This window comes from Antechinus flavipes, chromosome 1 (assembly GCF_016432865.1).
Source record: "Antechinus flavipes isolate AdamAnt ecotype Samford, QLD, Australia chromosome 1, AdamAnt_v2, whole genome shotgun sequence".
Taxonomy (NCBI): domain Eukaryota; kingdom Metazoa; phylum Chordata; class Mammalia; order Dasyuromorphia; family Dasyuridae; genus Antechinus; species Antechinus flavipes.
The window spans coordinates 197,593,573-197,618,053 of record NC_067398.1 but is presented as its reverse complement, the minus strand read 5'-3'; the positions used below and the strand labels follow the sequence as shown (position 1 = coordinate 197,618,053).

The window sequence follows — 24,481 nt, the reverse complement described above, 5'->3', positions numbered from 1 at the left end:
GAACTAATAAAACTCTTAAAACTAGAGAAATATGGGAAGGGTGAGGGGAAGAGAGCTAATGAAATTTGGGGATACCTTAAAACAGATTAAGGTAAAATAATTAGAGAGACATAGTATTGGGATTACATAAGAGAGGTAGAAGAATCCTAATTTAGGAAAGAGTAAAAAAAAAAAGATGAAAATGTAAACTTAAGCTTCATAACTTTAAATGGGAATGGTAATCCAGGAAGCCAATAAAATGAAAAAGAATGACAGATATGATGAGAAAAGAAAGCCCCACAATCTGTTGCTTTCAAGAAATACACCTAAAAGACATAAACAGAATAAAAATGAGACACTTACTGCATCAAAATTTAAAAAAAATAGTGTGATCAGGTTATAAAGCAAAGCAAAAGAAATTAAAAAAAAATTAAAAAGGCTGAACCTAGGAAATTGCATTGTTCTATGAAGAAATCAGAACAAACTAATATTAGCCTTATACTTCAAAATGCTTTAATGTAATTCATAAAGGAAACATTAGTTGAGCTACAATAATAGTAACATACTATAGTGACAGGAGATTTCAAAGTCTCAGTTTTGGATGTGTAGCAGACAGTTAAAGAAAAGGAAAAATAAGGAACTGAACAAATTGCTGGGGAAACTAAAACTAAAAGACTTGGCATCTTCTAAATGGGACTGCTAAAGAATATACATATTTGTCAGTACCATATGCAACTTTTACATTCATTGTCATGAAGCATCTGGTTAGTCTTATGCTTTGTTTGGTATGCATATTACAGATTATTATAATCTATTTATTTGATAAAGCAAAATTTCTGCTATATTGTGCTTGTTGGGTAAACTGATTAGTTCCAGTTATTTCCTTTTTATCCCTTTTGCAATCAATCAGTAATTTATTAAACACTTAGTGTGTGTCAGGTCTATCTTAAATACTAGGAATTCAAAGGAAAAAATTGAAACATTCTCTGCCCTCAAAGATCTTATCATTCAAATTGGGGACAAAACAAAAATGTCAGTGAGTAGACTTAAAAGACAAAGTACTGGTAGAAATAGAGGTGTTTGTATATGTGTGTCTTATGCACACACATACACATAGCTAGATCTGGAATGTGTAGTAGGTGCTGCTTGAGCTGGGTCTTGGAGAAACCTAAGGATTCTAAGAAGAGGAGATGAGAGCGTTGTAGGCATGGAGCAGTAGAGGCAGCCTGTGCAAAGGCATGATGAGGTATTATATTCAAGGAATAACAAATAAGCCAGTGTGTTTGGATGCCTGGACAGTTGAATTTGTGAATGGGAGTAATGTGTAAGAAGACTAGAAAGACATTGTCTCACTATTTTTTAACTAGCACCAAATTGTTTTTAATAATAACAGCTTTGTAGCATTGCTTGAGGTTTGTACTGCAAAGGCTCCTTTTGTTCCCATTGCTTTTCATTCTTCCTTCTCTTGAGATTCTTGATCTTTTTTACCCTCACCATATAAATTTTATTTTTCTAGTTCTGTAAAGCAAAGTGGTTTGGTATGGCATTGAATAAATAATTTTAGGGAGTATTGTTATTTTTATTATACTGGAGAAGATTATATTTAAAAGGTCATATCATAAACAAATTAGAGAATTATCAAGAAAATTACCTATGGATCCATGAATGGGAGAAGAGTTCTTGACAAACAAGAAATATATAGGATCATAGAAAGTAAAATGGAGAATTTTATTAGAAAAAATTAAAAAAAATTTGCACAAACAAATCTAATATTGCTAACGTTGAGAAGGAAATAGAAAAAAATTTCTGCAGCAAATATCTCTGGTAAAGTTCTCATTTTCATGCTTTATTTTATTTCAAGGTCTTCATTTCATATAAAATATGAACTCAAATTTTTAAGAAAAAAATTTAAGAAAAAAATTAAGAAAAAAAGGATCCATTTGATAAATGGTTTAAAGATATGGAAACTCAGTTTTAGGGAAAGGTTTCTTTCCCTAAAAAGCCTGTGTTTACAGGGTTTTTATATAGAAAAAAATGTTCCAAATTGTTGCTAATTAAAAAGTTAAAATTATAAGTTTTGATATTCTACATTATTCTCATAGTGGCAAAGAGAACAGAAAAGGAGCATGATAAATTTTCAAAGGGTGGTGGGGAAAATGGACACTATGATGAACTATTAGTGCCAGTGAATTGGGAACAATCATTCTAGATAGCAACTTGGAATTATACACTCAAAATTAATGTAATGCATGCTCTTTGAATCCAGCTAGGGATATGTGAAAAAATTTTTATAGCAGCTCTTTCTGTAGTGACAAAACTGAAAACTAAGATGTTTCCAAAAAGAGCTAAGTAAGTTGCATTAAGTCAATGCTACTAAATACTATTATATTTTAGTAAGAAGAGAGGAAATAGATGATTTTTAAAAACCATGGAACAACATATGAGCAGAGCCAGAAGAATTAAAACTATAGTAATATGAGCAAATGGACAAATTTGATGTCTTTTATAAATTGATGGAAAGCGAAATGGAAAGAATCTGAAAAACAATTTATACAATGACAGCTATGGGAAAACAAGCAACATTGAAGCTATAAGCACTATGATTAGTACAATGATCATTCATGATTTTAGAGGACCAAGGTAAACTTGCTGTCCCATGGATTTAGGATACAGGATGAAACATATTTTTGCATAAATAGTCACTGGGGGAACTAATTTTGCTTGAATATATTTTTGTAAGACATTTCTTTTTCCTTTTTTTTTTTCATGATGGTGAAGTGGAGAGATAGGGAGAGAGAGTAAGACAGATGGAGAGAGAGAAAGAGAGAGACAGATGGAGAGAGAGAGACAGACAGACATAAGACAGACGCAGACATAAAGATGGACAGAGACTGAGAGACAGAAGAGTCAGAGAACAGATGAGAGAGTCAGAGAGAGAGAGACAGACAGACTAGAGAGAGAGAAAAAGAGAAAGGGAGAGACAGATGAGACAGACGGAGAGAGAGAGATAGACGGACAAGAGAGAGAGGGAGACGAGAGGGGGGGAAACGAGAGAGAGAGAGAGAGAGAGAGAGAGAGAGAGAGAGAGAGAGAGAGAGAGAAGGAGGGAGGGAGACGAGAGAGGGGGGAGGGAGAGGGAGAGACAGAGACAGATGAGAGACAGGCAGACGAGAGAGAGAGATGAGACAGAGACAGACGAGAGAGAGAGATAGGGACACACACGGGGGTGAGGACAATAGAGAGAGAAAGACAGAGAGAGAGAGAGAGAGAGAGAGAGAGAGAGAGAGAGAGAGAGAGAGAGAGACAGATGGATGACAGAGAGAGAGAGACGGATGATAAATAGAGAAAGAGAGACAGATGGCAGGAAGACACAGAGAGAGAGAGATGGACGGCAGGCAGATGAGAGACGGATGGCAGTCAGACAGAAGGAAGGCAGGCAGACAGACAGAGATGGACGACAGGCAGACAGACTGATGGACAGCAGGCAGACAGAGAGAGAAACGGACAGATGAATGACAGACAAAGAGAAAAACAGATGATAGGCAGAGAGAGAGAAATGAACAACAGGCCGACACAGGACCCAGAGAGACAGAGAAGACGGAGACACAGACAGACAGAGACAAAGAGACAGAGACAGACCGAGACCCGACAAAGACAGACGGAGATAGGGGGATAACAGATGGACAGAGACAAAACGAAAGACCCACACACTTAGACACACACAAAGAAACAAGACACACAATATAGGGAGAATTGATGTCAGCTAAATTTAAAAGGGGGGGGGGCTGCAAAAGATGAACAATGTTGCATGCACTTTTAGATGAAATCACTGTATTGAACTATTTTACTTTGTTTCCATTGCAAGAGACCTCTCACTAGCTAGTAGTTATCTATATATTTTTTATAAAAACAAAACATCAATAAAAATGGAGGCTTTGAACAGAAGTTTCAGCATGGTGTCTCAAAAGAATTTGTAGGCTTAGACCATCTCCAAATCAAGAGGCAAAAATTTTAGTATAATACCATTGACTGGCTGAGTTTCCAAAAAGGAGTTACCTATTGGGATGATTAATAAGTAGGCTAATCTTTTTAATAAGTTAGTAGGGATAGGGGCACCACTATAGAAGAAAAATAAACTTGGGGTTGCCATCATAATTTTCTAATTGGATAATGTAACTATAGATCACAATTATTTTGTCAATGCAAGGAAAATTCACAAGGAATAACCAAAGGTCCTCTTAAGGAAATAATCTTGTCAATGCTCTTCCTTGATTGCTTCAGGAGTAGTTTGGACAGTAATTTAAATCTTTCCCTGTTATTACTTCTTCCTATGGCCTACCCATTTACCAAGGAATCCCATCAAACATGACTTGTGAAAAGATATTTCTTTCTCTCTCTCTCTCTCTCTCTCTCTCTCTCTTTCTTTCTCTCTCTTTCTCTCTCTCTCTCTCTCTCTCTCTCTCTCTCTCTCTCTCTCTCTCTTTCTCTCTCCCTCTTCCTCTCTCTTCCCTTCCTCCCTTCCTGCTTGCCTCCCTGTCTTTTTTATTCTTTCCTTCCTTCCAAATGGATCATTTTTCAACATTGATCCTTCCAGTGACCAGCAGGATGAATACAGAGAGGACTGGCGAGACTTACATGAACTGATGCTAAGTGAAATGAGCAGAACCAGAAGATCATTATATACCTCAACAATGATACTATTTGAGGATGTATTCTGATGGAAGTGGATCTCTTCGATAAAGAGAGCTAATTCAGTTTCAATTGATCAAAGATGGGCAGAAGCAGCTACACCCAAAGAAAGAACACTGGGAGATGAATATAAACTGCTTGCATTTTTGTTTTTCTTCCCGGATTATTTATACCTTCTGAATTCAATTCTCCCTGTGCAACAAGAAAATTGTTCGGTTCTGCACACATATATTGTATCCAGGATATACTGTAACCTATTCAACATGTAAAGGATTGCTTGCCATCTGGGGGAGGGGGTGGAGGGAGGGAGGGGAAAAATCGGAATAGAAGTGAATGCAAGGTATAATGCTGTAAAAAAATTACCCTGGCATGAGTTCTATCAATAAAAAGTTATTTAAAAAAAAAACAAAACATTGATCCTTCCATAGCCTTGTGTTCCAAATTTTCCCCTCCTTTCCCCACCCTCTCTTCGAGATAGCAAGTAATCCAATATATGTTATACATGTTAAAATATATGTTAAATACAATATATGTAACCATGATTGTACACTTATCTTGCTGCACAAGAAAAATCAGATGAAAAAGGAAAAAAATGAGAAAAAAAATAAAATGCAAATGAACAACAACAAAAAGTGTCAGAATGTTATGTTATGATCCACACTCAGTTTCCACTGTCCTCTCTCTGGGTGTAAATGGCTCTTTTTACAAAGTCATTGGAACTGGCATTAGTCATCTCATTGTTGGAAAGAGCCACATCCATTAGAATTGATCGTCATATAATTTTGTTGCCATGTACGATGATCTGGTTCTGCTCATTTCACTTAGCAGCAGTTCCTGTAAGTCTCTCCAGGACTTTCTAAAATCATCTTCCTGATCATTTCTTATAGAACAATAATATTCCATAACATCCATATATTGTAACTTATTCAGCCATTCTCCAATTGATGGGCATCCACTCAGTTTCCAGTTTCTTGCCACTTTAAAAAGAGCTGCCACAAACATTTTTGCACATTTGGGTCCCTTTACCTCCTTTAAGATCACTTTGGGATACAAGTTCAGTAGAGACACTGCTGGATCAAAAGGTATGCACAGCTGATAATTTTTGAGCAGTGAAGAGCTTTAAATAGTGCCTGGTAGTGGAATTTATATTTGATTATAGAGGTAACAGGGGGCTGCTGAGTGTGGGCAATATTAGATCTGAGTTTTAGGAAAATCACTTGGGCAGCTATGTAGAGAGAGGTTTGATTGGACTAGACAAAGTAGGGAATCTAAGTAGAAGGCAAGTGAGAGATAATGAAGGCCTGAACTAGAGTGGTGACTGTAAATGTAGAGGTAGGTCTCTTCTAGAATGGTAGTGAAGATTAGCCATCTGATGGCCTAAGTATGTGGGGTGAATGAGAGTGAGGAGTAAGATTGTGAAGAAGATAGGGAATGACTAGAATGATGACATTGCCTTGAAAAGTGATAGGGAAATTTTTGAGATTTCATTTTATTGTACAGAATGTCACTTTGTGGAATAGTTTTTCTGTTATTGGAAAATTGTCTCTATAGCTGCAAAAACTGAAACTTTCTGGATAATTATTTGGTCTTTTGTCTTTCTGCTTTTCTTAGCATAGTATATATTTCAGATTTATTAAATAAGTATTTTTCTTCAAATAAGGATTTTTTTTTTTCTATGAAAGGATGCTTTGAAAAAATGTCAGAGTATAAATTATCACTATTGGGAAAAAGCAGTTTTAAGGTTATTTTGTAACTAAAGATTTTGACCTATTGCTGAAACAGAATGAGTAACATGATCAATCACGTACAGCTCTACTTAGTGGTGTCTTTGTGTTACTAAACATTTTGTTAAAGAATAAGGAGATGGGCTTGCCATCTGGGGGAAGGGGTGGAGGGAGGGAGGGGAAAAATTGGAACAGAAGTGAATGCAAGGGATAATGCTGTAAAAATTACCCTGGCATGCGTTCTATCAATAAAAAGTTATTAAAAAAAAAAAAAGAAAAAAAAATAAGGAGATGGGCAGCTAGATGGCTAGGTGAATAGAGCACTGGCTTTTGGAGTCAGGAGGATCTGAGTTCAAATATAGCCTCAGACATTTAACACTAATGTGAACGTGGGCAAATAACTTACCCTCAATTGCTTCCCTCCACCCCCCACCCCCACAAAGATAAAGAGTAGGGAGAATACTTGAGAATTTGCTTAGTTATGTGTTGTATATACAAATTTGTTAATGTAGAGAAGCTTGCTATGATAGTACTTCTGGGAATTATTAACCCAATTAAGGATTTTTTTGGTTTGTTTTTTTAAAACAACATTTAAGCAGTGTCTGCTTTTTTAAAAAAAATCATTGCCCTTCTACTGAATGTATTTTTCTTTTTTTTACTAAAGCTTTTTATTTTAATTTATTAAAGCAGTTTTATTTTATATTTCAAATAAAGATTTATTTATTAAAGCTATTTATTTTTATTTTTATTTCAAAACATACATACATAATTTTCAACATTCACCTTTGTAAAATTTTGTGTTCTAAAATTTTTTTTTCCTCCCTTTTTCTCATCCCCTCTCCTAGATGGCAAGCAATCCAATATATGTTAAATATGTGCAATTCCTGAATGTATTTTTTCTATAGGGATTCTGGGGATCATATTCCTGACAAAAGATGAGGCATCAAATAAATTCTAAGTAGAATTGATGTGTTCATATATGCAAAGATAAGCCATTTGTAAAAGAATGAAGTTTATATTTCATTCTGTAAAATGATCATAAATATACTTTATGCATTACTCACAAAATGGGGTCCATACTAAATAGTTGACATGTAGCACATATTAAAATATGCTTATAGTATCAAAATTTGAACCAATGGTAATTTACAAGGTATGATAAGCAAGTATAAAATATTTTTAGTTACTCCCTTTGATTTAAAGAAGAGTTTTATTATTTTGGGTGTTTTAAACTCGGATCACTCTGCTGTCATTTATTGACCAACAAAATGTCCTGGCCAAGCCCCATTTGACTTTTGGATCTTGATTGACCTCAGATGAATGTAAATAGCAGTTGTTTCTGTTTTAACCAGAAACTCTGAAGGTCTTCCCTTCTCAGATTGTGTGTGTGTGTATGTGTGTATATATGTATATATATATATATATATATATATATATATATATATATATATATATATATATATATATATATATATATATATATATATTAGCTAGGTAAAAAAGGCCATTCTTGATCTTTCTTACTAGCTTTAATTATTGAAAGGGTACTGTTAAACACCTTGACTAAGAAGGCCATTGTTTCCCATGCATCAGGGTTCATCTCCAGAATTTTTTTTTTTTTGGCTGAGACAATTGGGATTAAATGACTTGCCCAGGGTCACACAGCTAGGAAGTGTTAAGTGTCTGAGACCAAATTTGAACTTGGGTCCTCCTGACTTCCAGGGCTGATGCCCTATCCACTGTACCACCTCCCCGACCTCATCTCCAGAACTTTTGATCTTCAGTTGGGCACTGGACTCAGATGGTTCCAAAAGAGAAAGTGAGACTGCTGACTTGTTTACAAATCCACTTCATTTGCATGTCATAGCATCATCTCTCTGATGTTCTAGCCTTTTAGAAGGAAGGATAAACAATAGCAATATCTTAGAGAGTGTACCTGCATGTTGAGAGCTGCCTTCTAGATCTCTTGAGATCCTCTGGGAAACAGATTTTTAAAAAATAAATCTTTGTCTCAGTAACTAAACATCCAAAACATTTGGGATTAAATCTGGTGAATGTAGTGGAAAATGAAACTGAATAACATTTTTTATTTTTAGAAATGTGGTGTGATTAGTATTGTAACCTTTTGTTTCTTTTGTCAGTTTCTTTCTGTGAAAGACAAGCTTCTTACCAAGAATTCTACGAAACTTATCAATGGAAGTCAGGAAAGAATTTTATTTTATGTTTTTGCAAGAGTCCCACTCTAAGCTATTAGGCAAGCTTAAAATCAATAAGACAAGGCTTTTTTATATACTGACCCCAAATCACAAATCCCTTCCCTGATTTCTGTTGGCTGGATACTACAGAGGTTACAGCCTATCCAGAATGCTTAATTACCCCATGTGAGTATGATTCCCTGACCCAATTACATGTCATAATTTTTTTTATCATCTTAGCCAATATAATAGTTGTGAAGTGGTACCCCAGAGTTGTTTCAATTTGAATTTCTCTAATCAATTTTGCTTTGGAACATTTTCTCATATGACTAGAAGTGGTTCTAATTTCTTCATCTGAAAATTGTCTGTTTATGTCCTTTGACCATTTGTCAATTGAGGAAGGACTTGTATTATTAATTGAGTCAATTCTCTATATATTTAAAAAATAAGCCCTTTATTAAAAACATGGGCTATAAAAAACTTCCCCCCCCCAGTTTTCTGCTTCTTTTCTAATCTTAGCTGCATTGGCTTTGTTTGTATAAAATCTTTTTATTTAATGTAATCAAAATTATCCATTTTGCATTTCATAATGTTCACTAGTTGTTCTTTTGTCACAAATTCCTCCCTTCTCCACAAAACTAATAGGTAGACTACCTTTCATTCTACTGATTTCCATACCATATCATCCTTTTTGTGTAAATCACGAATCCCTTTCAATCTTATTTTGTATAGGGTATTAGATGTTGGTCAAACACTAGTTTCCGTTGTACTATTTTCCATTTTTCCAGCAGTTTTTGTCAAATGTTGAGTTTTTATCCCAGAAAGCTGAAGTCTTTAGATTTATTAAACTCTAGTGCTCTCTCTCTCTCTCTCTCTCTCTCTCTCTCTCTCTCTCTCTCTCTCGCTCTCTCTCTCTCTCTCTGTGTGCGTATATATATATATATATATATATATATATGTATGTATATGTATATAGATTACTATATACAATAGATTACTGTTGTATTACTATAGTTCTTGTGTATCTAATCTATTCCAGTGATCCATTTAGCCAGTAGCAAATAGTTTTGAAGACTGTCACATAGTGTTTTTCATATTCTAATTTATGGCTTCCCTCTATAGGTTTTGTAAACTTTAGATTTCACTTTCGTTGCTCTGGATTTCTCTAACTTGCTAATTCTGTGGAAACTAAACCCACATCCAATTCTCACGTTTCCATTTCAGTGTTTTTGTTTTTCCAAATATGTTAATCTTTTTTTTTCTGTCCTTTAGAGAAACTCTCCATCATTAATTCAGTTTTCCTAATATGCTAACAAAGTTTTAAAATTTTGCATGAAGTGTTCTCCCTCCTGACCTATATTGATTTTCTAATTTCTTGTTTTGAGCATTTAATTTCTCTTTCGAAATATTCTGGAATATATCTTGTCCTATTATATCTTGAGTGACATTCTTTTGGTTTTGTTGTAAAATAAATTTTTATTGATATTTCCATTATATCACCAGAATTTCTTTTATCATTTTTCTCCCACTTCTAGAGAGCTATTTACATAACAAATAATTTTTGAAGAAAAATAAAAATTAGCAAAATACTGACAAAGTCTGCAAGTTTCACATGCATATAACAATGAGGTCAACACAATGTCTCTGTAGCTCTTGAGTTTGGTAGGCAGTCTAAAATTCCAGTTTCTTTCTGGACTGTCCCAAATACTGGGCTAGCTCTGGTAATGTGTACATCGGCCTCATCATCCATGTGAAAGTCCACGAAAAGAACATTTCCAAGGTAAGTAAACTTATCCACAGCATTCCAGATTTCTCAATTTTCTGTTCCACTTATGGATGGTATAGTGCTGGTCGTGAAGAACCTGTGTTTTCTTGTGTCAATGGTTAGGTCAGAATTAGTATAAAGCTAGACAAAGCAGATCATACTTTGTTGCATCTGGGTGTCAGAGGCTGCATTGTCAATCAACTTTGAAAAATCAAGCGCCAATTCTCCCTCCAGTTTAGTCTTGATTTGTGAAGTATTTAAATAATTTACCATCAGTGTGTTAGCTGACCTTGACAGTTTTTATTCTCTTTGAAGCCATCTGACAATGTAAATTCCAGTACTTCAACTGACAGAACTGACTAATGTTGAAGTGAGTTCAATTCAATTTCATATGGTTGAGGTGAAACATTTTGTGTTGGCTCCGTGTCACTAATAGTAGTATACATATATTGTTTGTCTCAAGTAAGTTCTACATTCCTGTATATTTATGTTTAGCTCATCACTGTAGAGATGTCACAGTCCATATAGTAAAAGGTATTGAAATTCAGATTTCTCCATCCCTCCCCTCTCCTCACCACATGCATAGATTACAGATGGCCTTTGTGTTATTAAGGGCAAATGAGGTACACTGTCCTGTTGCTCTGTCCTTTTACCCTATTTGTGGTTTTCTTTCCCCTTTGGAGTGTCTGCTGTTCTATCACTTGTAATCTTAATGCTGCTTTTACTTTTTTTCACTCTGTTTTTCTCATAATTGAAATAAGTATCACTTTTTCCCTTAGCAAGTATTCTAAATGGTCTTTTAAAAGGATTATTCAATTACTATTATTATGCAACTATTAAGTTTTTAAATAAATGATGTGGGGTAGGAAGAGATACAAATAAAAATGGGGTTTGGGGCTATCCTAGAAATCTTTAGTGTCTTTTTTGCTTTTAAATATTGCATATTCAAAGGATTATGCTTCTTAAGAGTCATGTTCTTAAAATATGATAGTAGTTAATCACAATATGTTATAATATAAAGCCAGATATAAACTGTTTGAATGACCAAATGATTTGCTTTTATCAGCACCATTATTGCTTTTATTTATGTGTGTAGTTAATACTGTACAGAACTTTGTGATTGATAGTTGATCATTTTCAGGGATATGAAGAGGCATTTTTCGTATTTTTTGTAACTGTATTAGAAGCAGTTGTTTTCATTTTAATTTATTATTATTATTTTTAATTCCAAGAATTATTCCAATTTTATTCCAATTGTTTATTCCAAGAAAGCATTCTGTAGTTCTCTAGACTATAAAATAGGTTAATACTTGATGTGTTAGATCCAGTTTGGGGATTTCCTAATAATTAAATCTTGAATGCTTGAGGCCTTTGGCTGTGTGCTATTATTATCTTAAAAGTGTTTCCAGCTGTGGTAATTATTTTATACTGTGAACTAGTGTGCATAAACTTTTTTTTTTTTTCTCCTGCCAGCTGTTTCTACTTTCCAAATTCCTTCTGGTATTAAAGGTTCTGGAATTATAAGTGTGTGGCTGCCCACTTGATCAGATATTTGAGAAAAAAAAATTTGTCTAAACAGAAGAATAATAGTTTTTTGCACTTTTATTGCAGGCTCAGCTCTCAATATTGCAAGAAAAAATAGACCATTTAGAACGTTTACTGGCAGAAAATAATGAAATAATTTCAAACATTAGAGACTCTGTCATCAATTTGAGTGAATCTGTTAAAGATGATCAGAAGAGTCCTCAAAATAATAATAATGTCAGTCAAGGATCCATCTCTGATCTTATGCCATCTGTTTTAACATCTTTCCTGAAAGAACCTGAAGACTGTTCATTTGCTTCAGAAAGTGGAAATCAGAATTCAGACGTACAGGTAATACACATGCATAAATAAGCTTTGTTATTGTCTTCATTATTTTTTCATGATTTCTCAGCTCTCTTATTGTTTGACTTCTGTCTTATTTTTCTCCTTTTTACTCCCAAAATAATACTCTACTGTAAGAGTGTTTTCACACTTTATATTTTTTGCTTAAGGCCTTTTTATATAAACAATACTTATGTAATTTGGAATATTTGAAAACAGTAATACCAGTAAATTGGTTGCATATTTGTATTTTTAATTTTTTTTAAGGTGACATTTAAAATTTGCTATTTTGATACAAATTATCCTTCCAGATCTTTGAATTTTCTGCATGTGCTTTACCTATTAATGATTTTTTTACTTTTTGTTTTAACATGGTTTTAATTGTGCCAAAATACTTTTCCTATGTTGATTAGGGTTTTCCTTTTTTGGTCACATGTTTAAATAGGATGATGAAAAATGAATATGGTGAAAATGTAAGTAATGAAAAAGAAAATAGGAAGATTATGTTGGAAGTTTAGAATATATTTCAACACTGAAATCCAAATTCAGATGTGTTCAATATAGTTCCACTAATATAGATATCACAATTCTTTCATGCCTGATTAGCCAATTTGATTCATTTTGGTTGTTCTTAAATTACCAATAGAAATTCAGCACATGTATTGAATATATTGCTTATCTTTATCATTTGAGTTACTGTTGTGCTCTTTTATCTTCATTTTTTCATTTTAACTATAATTGCTTAACCTCCTTATTCCTTTTACATGTCCTTAATCTCTTTCATGCTACTAGTAATGTGGTCATTTTCAGTAAGGTGCTGCAGCATTCTTATGCCCAACATGCATTTCAATTGATTTTTGGATGTGTTATACTAATCCTTTTTAAAAATTATGTTGTTTTTGTTATTGTTGTTGTTGTTTTTAACAATGTTCTGAAATGGTTTGCCATTTTCTTCTAATTCATTTTAAAGATGAGGAAACTGAGGCAGTAGGGTTAAGTAACTTGCTTAGGGTTACACGGGTAATAAGTATCAAATACCTGATTGAGAACATTGTGTCCTTCCGATCCAGGCTTGTACTACCAAGTTGCTCTCCTGTTATTGTAATTCTTTTGAAATTAATATATTTATTAATAATCTTAAGATATACCGAGAAAATATTGATGTTAAGACATTGTCTCTTGAGGAGCAAGTAATTTAGGATTTTTGAAGGCACTGGGAAATTTCCTAAAGCATCTCTTCTTTCTTTTAAATGAAATTTCTTAAAACATCTTTTTTAACTTAGTTCTTGACCCACCTAATTTATCTTTCATAGGTCTTATATAAAATAGAGGCTTTGTTTAGTAAGTCATTGGACCTCTCATCCACTTTCATGGCTATTCTGTTTATCTACTTTTTTCTTTTCTCATTCTCTCACTTTCTCTAAGTAAATGGTTAAATCAGTCTTTTGGATTATTATATGTAATCCATAGTATCATGGAGTCCATTTTATAATGTTTGTGGGATATAATCAGAATCATTTGACCTGATAATAGATTTATTTGTACTTTGCACAGGGCTTTCTTCCATGATGATAGTGAATTTAAAAGATTATAATATGTAAAAACTTCATAATCATATTAAATCAGATACATTTATTTTTTTCTACCTTGATGTTTGTTTAGAGTGAGTTTTAACAAGAAAGATTCCATTACTACTCTGTGACTCTGAGCAAGTTCTTTTAACCTCTGGACCTTAGTTTTCTCATGAATGGGAGGTTAGACTCAACCTTGAAGGTTCCTTCTAGCTCTAAATATTTGGTCTCATAATCAAGATGAAAATTTGCATTTTGTACTTAATAATCATCAAATAAAATTGATATCTCTACAAAAATAGAACAGAAAAAATGAGTTGTATGTGAAACTAAAGTTCTATTATGTGTAGATTTTCCTTTTAAATGTATAATAAAATTTAGCATGCCTGTTTCAATATCCTGCTTGTCTGTCTTTAAAAGACAAACTTTTAAAAATAGATTGCCACTTATCTATGACAATGAGTAGTTGCATAAATATAATTTGATTTATTACTTCAAAGTATCTATTAATTTCATGGATTGTGTGCCTGGAAATGCTCAATATTTATTGGCTAAAATTCTGGTAATAAACCTTTCCAAACTAGGTTTCTTCTTGAACAATAGATATTTTGGTGGGATACTTAACCCTGGCCTTTAAGAACCTGAGATCACAGTGAGGAAAAGACTAGCATTTAGTCAGGGAATAAAATTCCCATAATGAATTAATAATTTAATACTTGCTATCTTTTAGGATATTTTACTGTTATTTTATTTTTTTAAATTAGGTGAATAATCTTGAATATCAATGATCACATTTGATTGTGGTGAATAATGTTTTTAAACTAAGTAAAACTCATACTGAGCCTTTGGTTTTTTGTTTGTTTTTTAAATTTTAGATGTTGAATGTTTACAGCCTTCTTCCATTTGACAATCCAGATGGAGGAGTTTGGAAACAAGGATTTGACATTACATATGAAAACAATGAATGGGACAGTGAGTCCCTTCAAGTATTTGTTGTACCTCATTCACATAATGACCCAGGTAAAATTTTCACATTAGAATATGATGAGATTTTGTAATTTCTAATTGTTGAAATACTCAGAAATCTAGACATTTTGAATAAAAAATCTGTGCTATATCTTTTCTTTCTGAAATTCTCACCGAATCTTAGGTATCTTAATTTGAAAGATATAATAGTAAGTGAAACAGTTAGATAAAAATTGCTAAATTAAATAACTGACATTTTAATGCTAGTTTAATTTTTTAAAATTACATTAAATTAATTTATTTTGTCATATTTTAAGTTATGAATTGTCTCTCTTTGTCCCCTCCCAACCTTGCACTAAAGAAGGCCACCATTTGAAACAGATGAAGCAATAAATATAAAGACATTATGTTTGCTTCTCTTTGTCAGTTCTTTCTCTGGAAGTGAATAATGTTTTCTTTCATAGGTCTTTTATAGTTGAATTGAATATTTATAGTAAGTTGTTCACAATTGCCCTTTGAACAATATTGCTTTTAGTGTAGACAATGTTTACTTGGTTCTTCTCACTTCATTTTTCATTATGTCCTGCAAGTCTTTCCATGTTTTTTTTTTAAATTGGTCAGCTCATCATTTCTTACAGTTACAGTATAGTAGATGTCCATCACAATCGCATGCCACACTTTATTTAGCTGTTCCTTAATTGATGGGCAGTCCCCTCAATTTCCAATTCTATGCCATCACAAAGACAGTTACTATGAATATTTTAGAATATATTAAATTTTTATCCTTTTCCCCTGATCATCTTGGGGAAAAGACCTGTTAGCTGTGTCAAAGGACATACACTGTTTTGTAACCTTTGGCATAATTCTGTATTGTTCTTCAAAATAGTTGGTTCAGTTCATAGTTTTACCAACAATGAAAATGAATCTATGTCCCACATCACTTACAACATTTATCACTTTCCTTTTGTGTCATTTTAGCTAATCTGATAGTTTTGAAATGAGATAATATATCAAAGTTTTTTAATTTTCATTTCTGTAATCAGTAGTGATTTAAAAGTATATGTAGTTTTGATTTCATCATTGAAATCCTTCCCAACCTTTGACCTTTAATCAGTTGGGGAATGATTCATTTATAAATTTGACAGAAATCTCTATATATTTGAGATATGAGACCTTTATCTGAGAAACTAGAAAATTTCCCCCCAATTTTTTGTTTTCCTTTTAGTTTTAACTATATTGGTTTTATTTGTACAAAAGTATTTTAACTTTAATCAGAGTTATCTGTTTTATCTCTCTCAGTGTTCTCTATCTCTTATCTGTTCATAAATTATTCTCCTATTCCTAAATCAAATAGGTAATATATTCCATGTTCTAGTTTTCTTATGATATCTCCTTATAAATTGAGGTCATGTATCCATTTTGACTTTATCTTGGCAATGATATCTGCCATGCCACTTTTCCAGCTTTCCTCACAATTTTTACCAATTCTTATTTGGTATTCATAAATACAACAATTTATAGTTGTATTAATATAAGATTATAATCATTTGCTATTATATATTGTATTTCCATTTTATTTCACAGGTCTGTCTTTCTTAGTATCATATAGTTTTAATCACTGTCTTATAGTTTAAGATCTGGTATAGCTACATTTTTTTCTTTTTCTTTTTTTTTTTCTGAGGTAATTGGGGTTAAGTGACTTGCCTAGAGTCACACGGCTAGGAAGTGTAAAGTGTCTTGAGGCCAGATTTAAACTCAGGTCTTCCTGACTTCAGGGCTGATACTCTATCCACTGCACCATCTAGCTGCCCCTAATTTTTTTTTTTTTTTTGCTTTACATCTTTTTCCCTCCAGTAATTTTTTCTTGACTGTTGTTTTTCCAAATTAATTTCATTATTTTTTCTTACTTAATACAATAATGTTTTGGTAATTTAATTGGGATGTCATCGAATAAATTGATTAGTTTAGAATTGTCATTTTGATCATATTGACTCTTCCCATCTCTGAATGATTAGTATTTCTCCAATTATTTCTATTTGATTTTATTTAAGTAAAAAGTGTTTTATAATTATATTCATGTAATTCCTGGGTTTGTTTTGGTAGGTATATGCTGAAGTATTTTATACTATCAATTTTTATTTTATATGGATTATCTTTTTGCTATCCTTTCTTGCCGTGTTTCCTTTTGGTGAAATATAGAATATAAATTTGATTTGTATAGGTTTACTTTGTATCCTGATACTTTCCTAAATTCATCAATTGTTACCATTAATTTTTAATTGAATCTCTAGGATTTTTCAAGTAGATTAACAAATGAGCTGCAAAGAGAGATAATTTTATTACTTCATTACCCATTCTGATTCCTTCAATTTCTTCTCTTAGTGGTATTGCTAGCATTTGTTACAATATTGAATAGTAATGATATTAGGAATTCTTATTTCACTCTTGACCTTATTGGGAAGGCTTCTGGCTTATCTGCATTATAAACAATGCTTGCTGATGGTTTTAGGTGATGCTTCTTATATTAAGGAAACTTTTTTTGTACCTATACTTTCAAATATTTTTAATAGGAATGAGTGATGTTATTTTGTCAAAAGTTTTTTCTTCATCAGTTGAAATACTCATATGGTTTTTATTACTTTTGTCATTGATAGAATCAGTGTTAATCTTATGCTAAGCTATACTTGAATTCTTGGTACAAATGCCACTTAGTCATTATGTATAATCTTTGTGACATATTGTAGTGTCCTCTCTAGTATTATTTCAAAATTTTGAATCTGTTCATTTATTAAAAATGAGCTATAATCTTCTTCCTCTGTTTTTACATTTCCTGGTTTAGATATCAGAGCCATATTTGTTTCATAATAGGAATTTGACAGGACTTCTTTGGCTATTATTCCAAATAATTTAATATTGGAAGTAATTGATCTTTAAATATTTGGTAAAATCACTTGTAAATCCATGTGGTCCTGATGCTTTTTTCTTAGAAAGCTCATTTATGATCTATTTACTTTCTTTTTCCTAAAACAGGCTTATTTACTTGTTCTATTTCTTCTGTTGATTTAGGCAGTTGATATTTTCATAAATATTCTTCCACTTCACTTGTTACATGTATTGACATATAATTGGGTAAAATAACTCCTTAGAAGTGCATTAATTTCATTTTCATTAGTAGTATACCCATCCTTTTCATTTTTGGTACTAGAGTTTGGTTTTTCCTATTTTAAAAATCATTAATAAATGTTTTCCCCATAAAACCACTTTCTAATTTTATTCACTAAATTACATGATTTTCTTTTGTTCAATTTAATTTTTATTAATTTTTAGGATTTACAATTTGGTGTTTAATTGGTTATTTAAAAAAATTTTTTTTTTGAATTATACACCTAATTCATTAGTATTTTCTTTCTCTGTTTTGTTGATGGAAGCATTGATGTAAATTTCCTTGGATTACTGCTTTTGCTGTATCAAATAGGTTTTTGTGTTGTGTCATTAATACTTTTCTCTTCAATAAAATTATTGTTTTTATGATGTGTTTTTTACCTTCCTCTTTTAAAATTAGATTACTTAGTATCCGTTTAATTTTAAATCTGTATTCCCATGATCCCATATTGAATTTTTGTTTAATTTTGATTTGAAAAGGATGTATTTAATGTTTATACTTTTCTGCATTTAGCTATCAACTTTTCATGCCCTAATATATGCTTAGTTTTTATAAAAAATGTATTTCTTTCTATTCCCATTTAATTATCTCCCCTCTTTGATAATGTTTTATAGTAGATTTACTAAGAATCTATTCATGCCCTTGATTTCTTTCCTTTTTTTTTGTTTTTTTTGTTTAGATTTATCTAGTTCTAAAAGGGGCAGATTTAAGTCTCCTGCTGTTATAATTCTGCTATTTCTTTCATCTATAATTATTTTAGCTTTTCCTATAAAAAATAGGATGTTGTAGTATTTGGTATATGTATATATATATGCTTAATATTGCTGTTATTTCATTATCTACAGTAATTTTTATCATATTATAGTTTCCTTGCTTTATCTCTTTTAGTTAAATCTCTTAATTTTTAACTTTGAGATCATGATTGCTACCTTTTTTTTTTTTTTTTTTGGATCAGCTGAAGCATAATAAAGGGTACTCTAGATATTTATTTTATTTTGTATATTTCAGTTTTAAATGTATTTCTTGTAAACAACATATTTTGGGAATCATTTTGCTTTCCACTTCTGTTTTATGGGTGGGTTCATTTCATTCACATTCAATGTTTTGATAACTAGGTGTCCCTTCATCCTGGTTTTTGATCATTCTTCTTTTCTCCCTCTCTTTTTTTACCTTATATATCCTCAGACATCTTTTATTTGATTTTTTTAAAAAATATTTTAAATTCTTGGAATAAAACAAGCTTTTCTTAACATAGTATAATAAAAAGATTATTACAGATGAAGTTGAAAATCTGTCATGTATAATATTTGCTATTTTGAATATAATATAGATGAAATAAGCAAATATAATAAATTCTTTTTATTTTTCCCCATTCCCCCCCCTGCTTTTACCCATACACACACATACACACACACACACACACACACACACACATACACACACACACACACACACACGTACACACTCATCCCAAAATCTGTTTATAGCTTCTCTGAATGCATATAATATCTTTAGTCATACATTTTTTGTAGTTAAAATGACTTATTTGCACAAAGTTGTTCTTAAAATCCCTTCCCTATCCTCTCCCCTTGTCTTCCTTTTTTTGTAATTTATCCACCCTTCTCAAAGTCCCTTTCTTTTTCGCCACTTTCTTGTTTTGTATACCCTTTTGAAATTCCTCCCTTATCCTATCCCTTTGCTGTTCTGTTTCTCAGTATCTTAAGACTTTTATACCACTTTAGATGGATGTTATTTTTTTTTAACCCAGTTCTGATGACAATAAGATTCTAGTTTTTTCATTTCTGTAATTTTTGTTTCTACTGTGATAGTTCTTCCATTCATAATTCATTTGTATTAAATAATTCCTTCATTTTATCTCCCCTACCCAGTTTTATGTTTTAGGGTCATACCAGCATCCTGCATCTCAAACTTTCTGTCTATAGATAACATTCTTAAGAATTACAGGTGTTTTCTCATCTAAAAAGTAAATGTTTTGACCTTATGAAGTAATTATAATTTGACCTTAAATTTTGAACAAATTTATCTGTATCCTTTATCATTAATTGGTCTTTAATATTTAGCTTATATTTCTACTATAGGTCTAATTTTCCATTTAGTTCTGCTCTTTTCTTCACAAATATCTGAAAATCCTTTAGTTTATTGAACGTTCATTTCTCCTCTCTTCTTCCATTCAAGATGACACAGCTTTGCTTGGTGAGGTATTCTTGGAGACCAGTTCCTTTGTTTTTTATATAATATTGTTCCCTTGCCCTTTGAGTCTTTTAATGTAGAAGCTCTTAAGTCCTGACTATAATTCCATAGTATTTTAATTTTTCTTTCTGGTTGCTTGTAATATTTTTTTCCTTAATCTGGCAGCTTTGAAACTTAGCTATGATGTTCCTTCCCATAAGGTAGTGATTGATGGACTTTCCCCCTCCCATTTCTGTTTTACTCTCTTGATCTAAAATTTCAAGGCAATTTTCCTTAATAATTTCTTGAAGTATAGTGGCCAGACTTTTTTTGGGGGGGAGGGGCAGAGGGAAGGATCAGAAATTTTTAGTTCTTCACACTATCTCATTTTTTATGTTGGTTTTTTTTTTCATTCTGTTCTCCAATTCAGTTGTTTTTCTTATTAGATGTTTCAGATGTTCTCTTCTTTTTTTTTTCCCCCAATCTTTTGTTTTTATTTCTTGATGATTTATGAAATCATTAGCTTTTAAGAATTTATTTTCTTTGTTAAGTTTTTAGATCTCTTTGTAATTGGTTGGCTTTCTTTTCATCATTTTCTTGTTTTTTTTTTTTTTTTTTGATTATTTTTTCTCTGTCTTTCCTTAATCTCTTCTATTTGATTTTTAAAGTCACTTTTAAGCTTTTCCAAAAACTTTTTTTTGTCTTGTGACCATTTTGCTTTTTGCTTTGAGATAGAAGGAGCTATTTTAACAGAGTTTAATTTTTAAAATTTTATTATTTCCTCAATCTTTGATCTTTTCAGTGTAGACATTTCCTCCAATGGTGCAGATCACTGTACATCTATTTTTTTCCACTCAATATCTTTGGGAGCCTTCCAGGTTTTATTTTAACATCATGAGGGTAGCAGTGTTCATAAAAACTGTCTACCTCTTATCCTTCACTCTTACAACTGTATCTGCCTATTTTTCTTTGAAGGCTACTTTTATTTTTATCCTTTGGCATTTCTTATTTTTAAGCCTGCTTATATCTACCATTTGCTTTTCCAGTGGTGATACTCATGTCTTAGTTTTTGAAGATTATAGTGTTTCATTATTTCCTGCTATATAGTAATAGTAGAATATTGGTATTAAGTAGATGGAATTTTGCGGCAGGTTGAAATTTGGAATTATTAAAAGTGCTTTATAATTTCTGAAACATCCAATCTATTTTTTTTACTCCTATGTAAATTGGGTGCAATTCAGTCTGTACTTATACTGACTATTTGAGATTTTGTATATGTGTGTGTGTATATTTGTGTCTAAGGACCTGTACAAAGCAAGTGCTTAAAACAAATGTTTTATTGATATTGTATAAACATATAAAACTGTGAATACTAATAAATAAAAAAAAATGGAGGAGTTCATTAGGTTGTCCATTTAATTCCATGTCCTATTCTAAACAATTACCATTCTTCATCTTAATTTCTTTGCCAGGAAGCTTTGGAATGTTCTTAGGCTTAATAGGAGCAAGACAACATCACCCACAGACAGCATCTAGGGAATCTTACTATTTATAATAAATCATTTTTAACTTAGAAATTGCTCTGGATCTCTTCTAAGACAGTGGTAAATGTTTTGGTGAATGTACTTGTCCATTTTTTGTGTATTGCTTGATAGAACTGCTCTGAGGGGCATTGAACAAATTTATCTGTATTATCTTTTAAAGAATTTTAATATATTTTTGGAAATAAGTCACTTAGATTCCATTTTGCTTCTAACAAATTACATGATATTTTAAGCAAAATAGTTAGCCCACAAAATCCAGAATGTAGTATCATAGTATTTATATCTTTCAAGTTGTGTTGTAAAGATTATGGAGTTGAATGCTTCCATACAACTTGATATTCTTAAAGCACAGATTTAACTGTGTCAAGATCAAGCTGCTGCAGTGATTCCTCCCTGCTTCCTTTACTTTCTGATAAAATACAAGCTTTTCTGCTTTTAAATCTGCTGTAGTCAACTTTTCTCACTTACAGTACATTCTTCTTTGTCTCTCTTCTTGCCTTGAGTTCCTTCCCATTCTAGCCTAACTTCCTTATAGATTCCCAAGTGACATTCCTAAAATAGAGGTCTAACTGTGTCACTTTCACTTTCTTCAGTGGCTTTCTATTACTTTTAGGATAAATATAGACTGCTTTTTGACATTTAAAACCTTTCACAGCCTGTTTTTTAAATCTAGCCTTTTAAGCTTTTTATAATTTACTTCTACCCCCGTCTACTCTACTTGTGCTATAACTATGCCACACTGACCTTCTTTGAGTTCTTTACACAGGACTTCCCCTTTTTTTATCTCTGTGCCCTTACACAGACTTTCTCCAATGCTTACAATATATTCCCTTTTCATCATCACTTAAGAGTCCCTAGTTTTTCTAAAAGTTCAATTATTACCTTCTGTGTGATACCTTTCCATCTTCTGTATGGACTTTCTACCTTCTTATTGCTAATGTTATTTTCTATTTATTTTTAAATCTCTTTATATGTATTCTCTCTCTCATCTCCCTCGCTCTCCCCCATAGAATAAGCTCTTTGAAAGTCAGGGCCTTTAATTTTTTGTTTTGTGTGTGGTGTGTGTGTAGTGTGTCTGTCTAGCAAAAAAGTGCCTACTGGGTACCAAATAAATATTTTGCTGATTAATAATAAATTTCCATAGTTCCACGTTGGGTTAAAAGACCTTCAGCACTATCACTTTTTCACCTAGTTTCTGCCATCCTTTGCTAATCTGCCAAGTGGCTTAAATTAACAAATCTGCTTACTTTCTTTGACTATTATATTTTGATTTACAACATTTTTACCTTTACCAAATGATCCAAATCTTTGTGACCCTACTTGGAGTTTTCTTGGAAGATTCTGGAGTGGTTTGCCATTTCCTTCTCCAGCTCATTTAAGAAATGAGAGAACTGAGGCAAACATAAATAACGTGTCCAGAGTCACACACAGCTTAGTAAGTGTCTGAGGCCAGATTTGAAATTGAGAAAGATGAGTGTTCCTGACTCCAGGCTTGGCATTCTATCTACTGTAGCACTTAGTTGCCTTATAAAGTGAGTATGATGATAATATCTTTTGTAGAAGTGTTATAAGGATAAAATAAGATTATGTGAAGTGTTTTGTATACTTTAAAACCTTGTTCTTATTATTAATGACAAAAGCACCATCATCTTCCCAGGTTTACAGTGTTGCTGTCATTATCTAGTCTTTATCTTCATTTTCCCCGTCTAGCCAGTCTATTCTAGGAACAGTGAGGTGGTGCAGTAGAATGCCAGTCCTGGAAATCAGAAAAGAATTAATCTTTCTGAATTCAAATCTGGTCTGAAACACTTGTTGATTGTGATGCTGGGCAAGTTTGCATCAGTATTTTAATCTGTAAAATGAGCTGGATAAGGAAATGACAAACCACTCTAGTATCTTTGCAAAGAAAACCCAAAAAAATCTTCAAAAAGAGTTGGACACAACTGAAAAACAAAAACAATAAAGACTAATATATTGATGTTCCTACCTTCATAGTATCTCTTTTTCTTATACACTTCACTTATATAGTCCCGATCTTACTACAAGACCCTAAAGTCTCTTTTCGTTTCAATTTATCCTCACCTTAGTTGTCAAAATGATTTTTCTCTATGAAATTTGTGCCCCATGGTAGAATAATTTGACTAAGTTATTTTGGGAAGTTATTGTTAATGGGAGGGAGGGGGAGAACATGGTTTGAACATTGGTCAAGAACCACATATAATTTGAATCATAAACACAGTTTTTTTTTACCACAAAATAAAATCTTTTAGGTTGGCTTTTTTAAAATAGAGAATTGAAGTTTTATACCTATTTCTTTAAAAAAAAAGACTTTCAGAATCAGAAGTTTTAGATTATGCTATTGTGTAGGATCAGTAAAAAATAATTTATATAATTTCTACATAAAAAAATAGATGAGGCTATCAGTGTCAGTTACAGACTTATTTCATAGTTGAATAAAATCCGTATTTCACATATATTGGAAATGTGTGTAAGAAAGTGAAATTTGTTTGAAGTGTTTGACTTTTGGAGAGCAAATATGTTGTAAGAAAATTGAATTAATCATTGGGTTTTATTCCTTGCTGAAAATTTCACAAACCAATCTACATTTTGTAGGGATTGCCTCTTAGAGAAAAGAACAAAATTTTATTATTGTATAGCTTTTGCTTTTCAGTTGTCTTAAGGCTGCCTTCTGTATTCACTTTATATTACTTTATAAAATACCCTAATTTTTAATTAAATTAATGTTTAATTGAATACTTAGTTTAATTTGGATCATTGGTTTCTTTTAATAATCATTCATATGTAATTGTGTAATTATGTTACATAATA

General features: G+C 32.0%; 1 protein-coding gene across 1 annotated transcript in view; it reads left to right on the top strand.

Annotated features, from left to right (window-relative positions):
- Window positions 1-24,481, top strand: part of MAN2A1 (mannosidase alpha class 2A member 1) — a 180,702-nt gene that overhangs the window by 9,320 nt on the left and 146,901 nt on the right. The window contains exons 2-3 of the mRNA XM_051994766.1: window positions 11,964-12,227; window positions 14,665-14,809. Of these exons, the coding sequence (XP_051850726.1) occupies window positions 11,964-12,227; window positions 14,665-14,809 (409 nt within the window). The remainder of the gene's footprint in view (window positions 1-11,963; window positions 12,228-14,664; window positions 14,810-24,481) is intronic.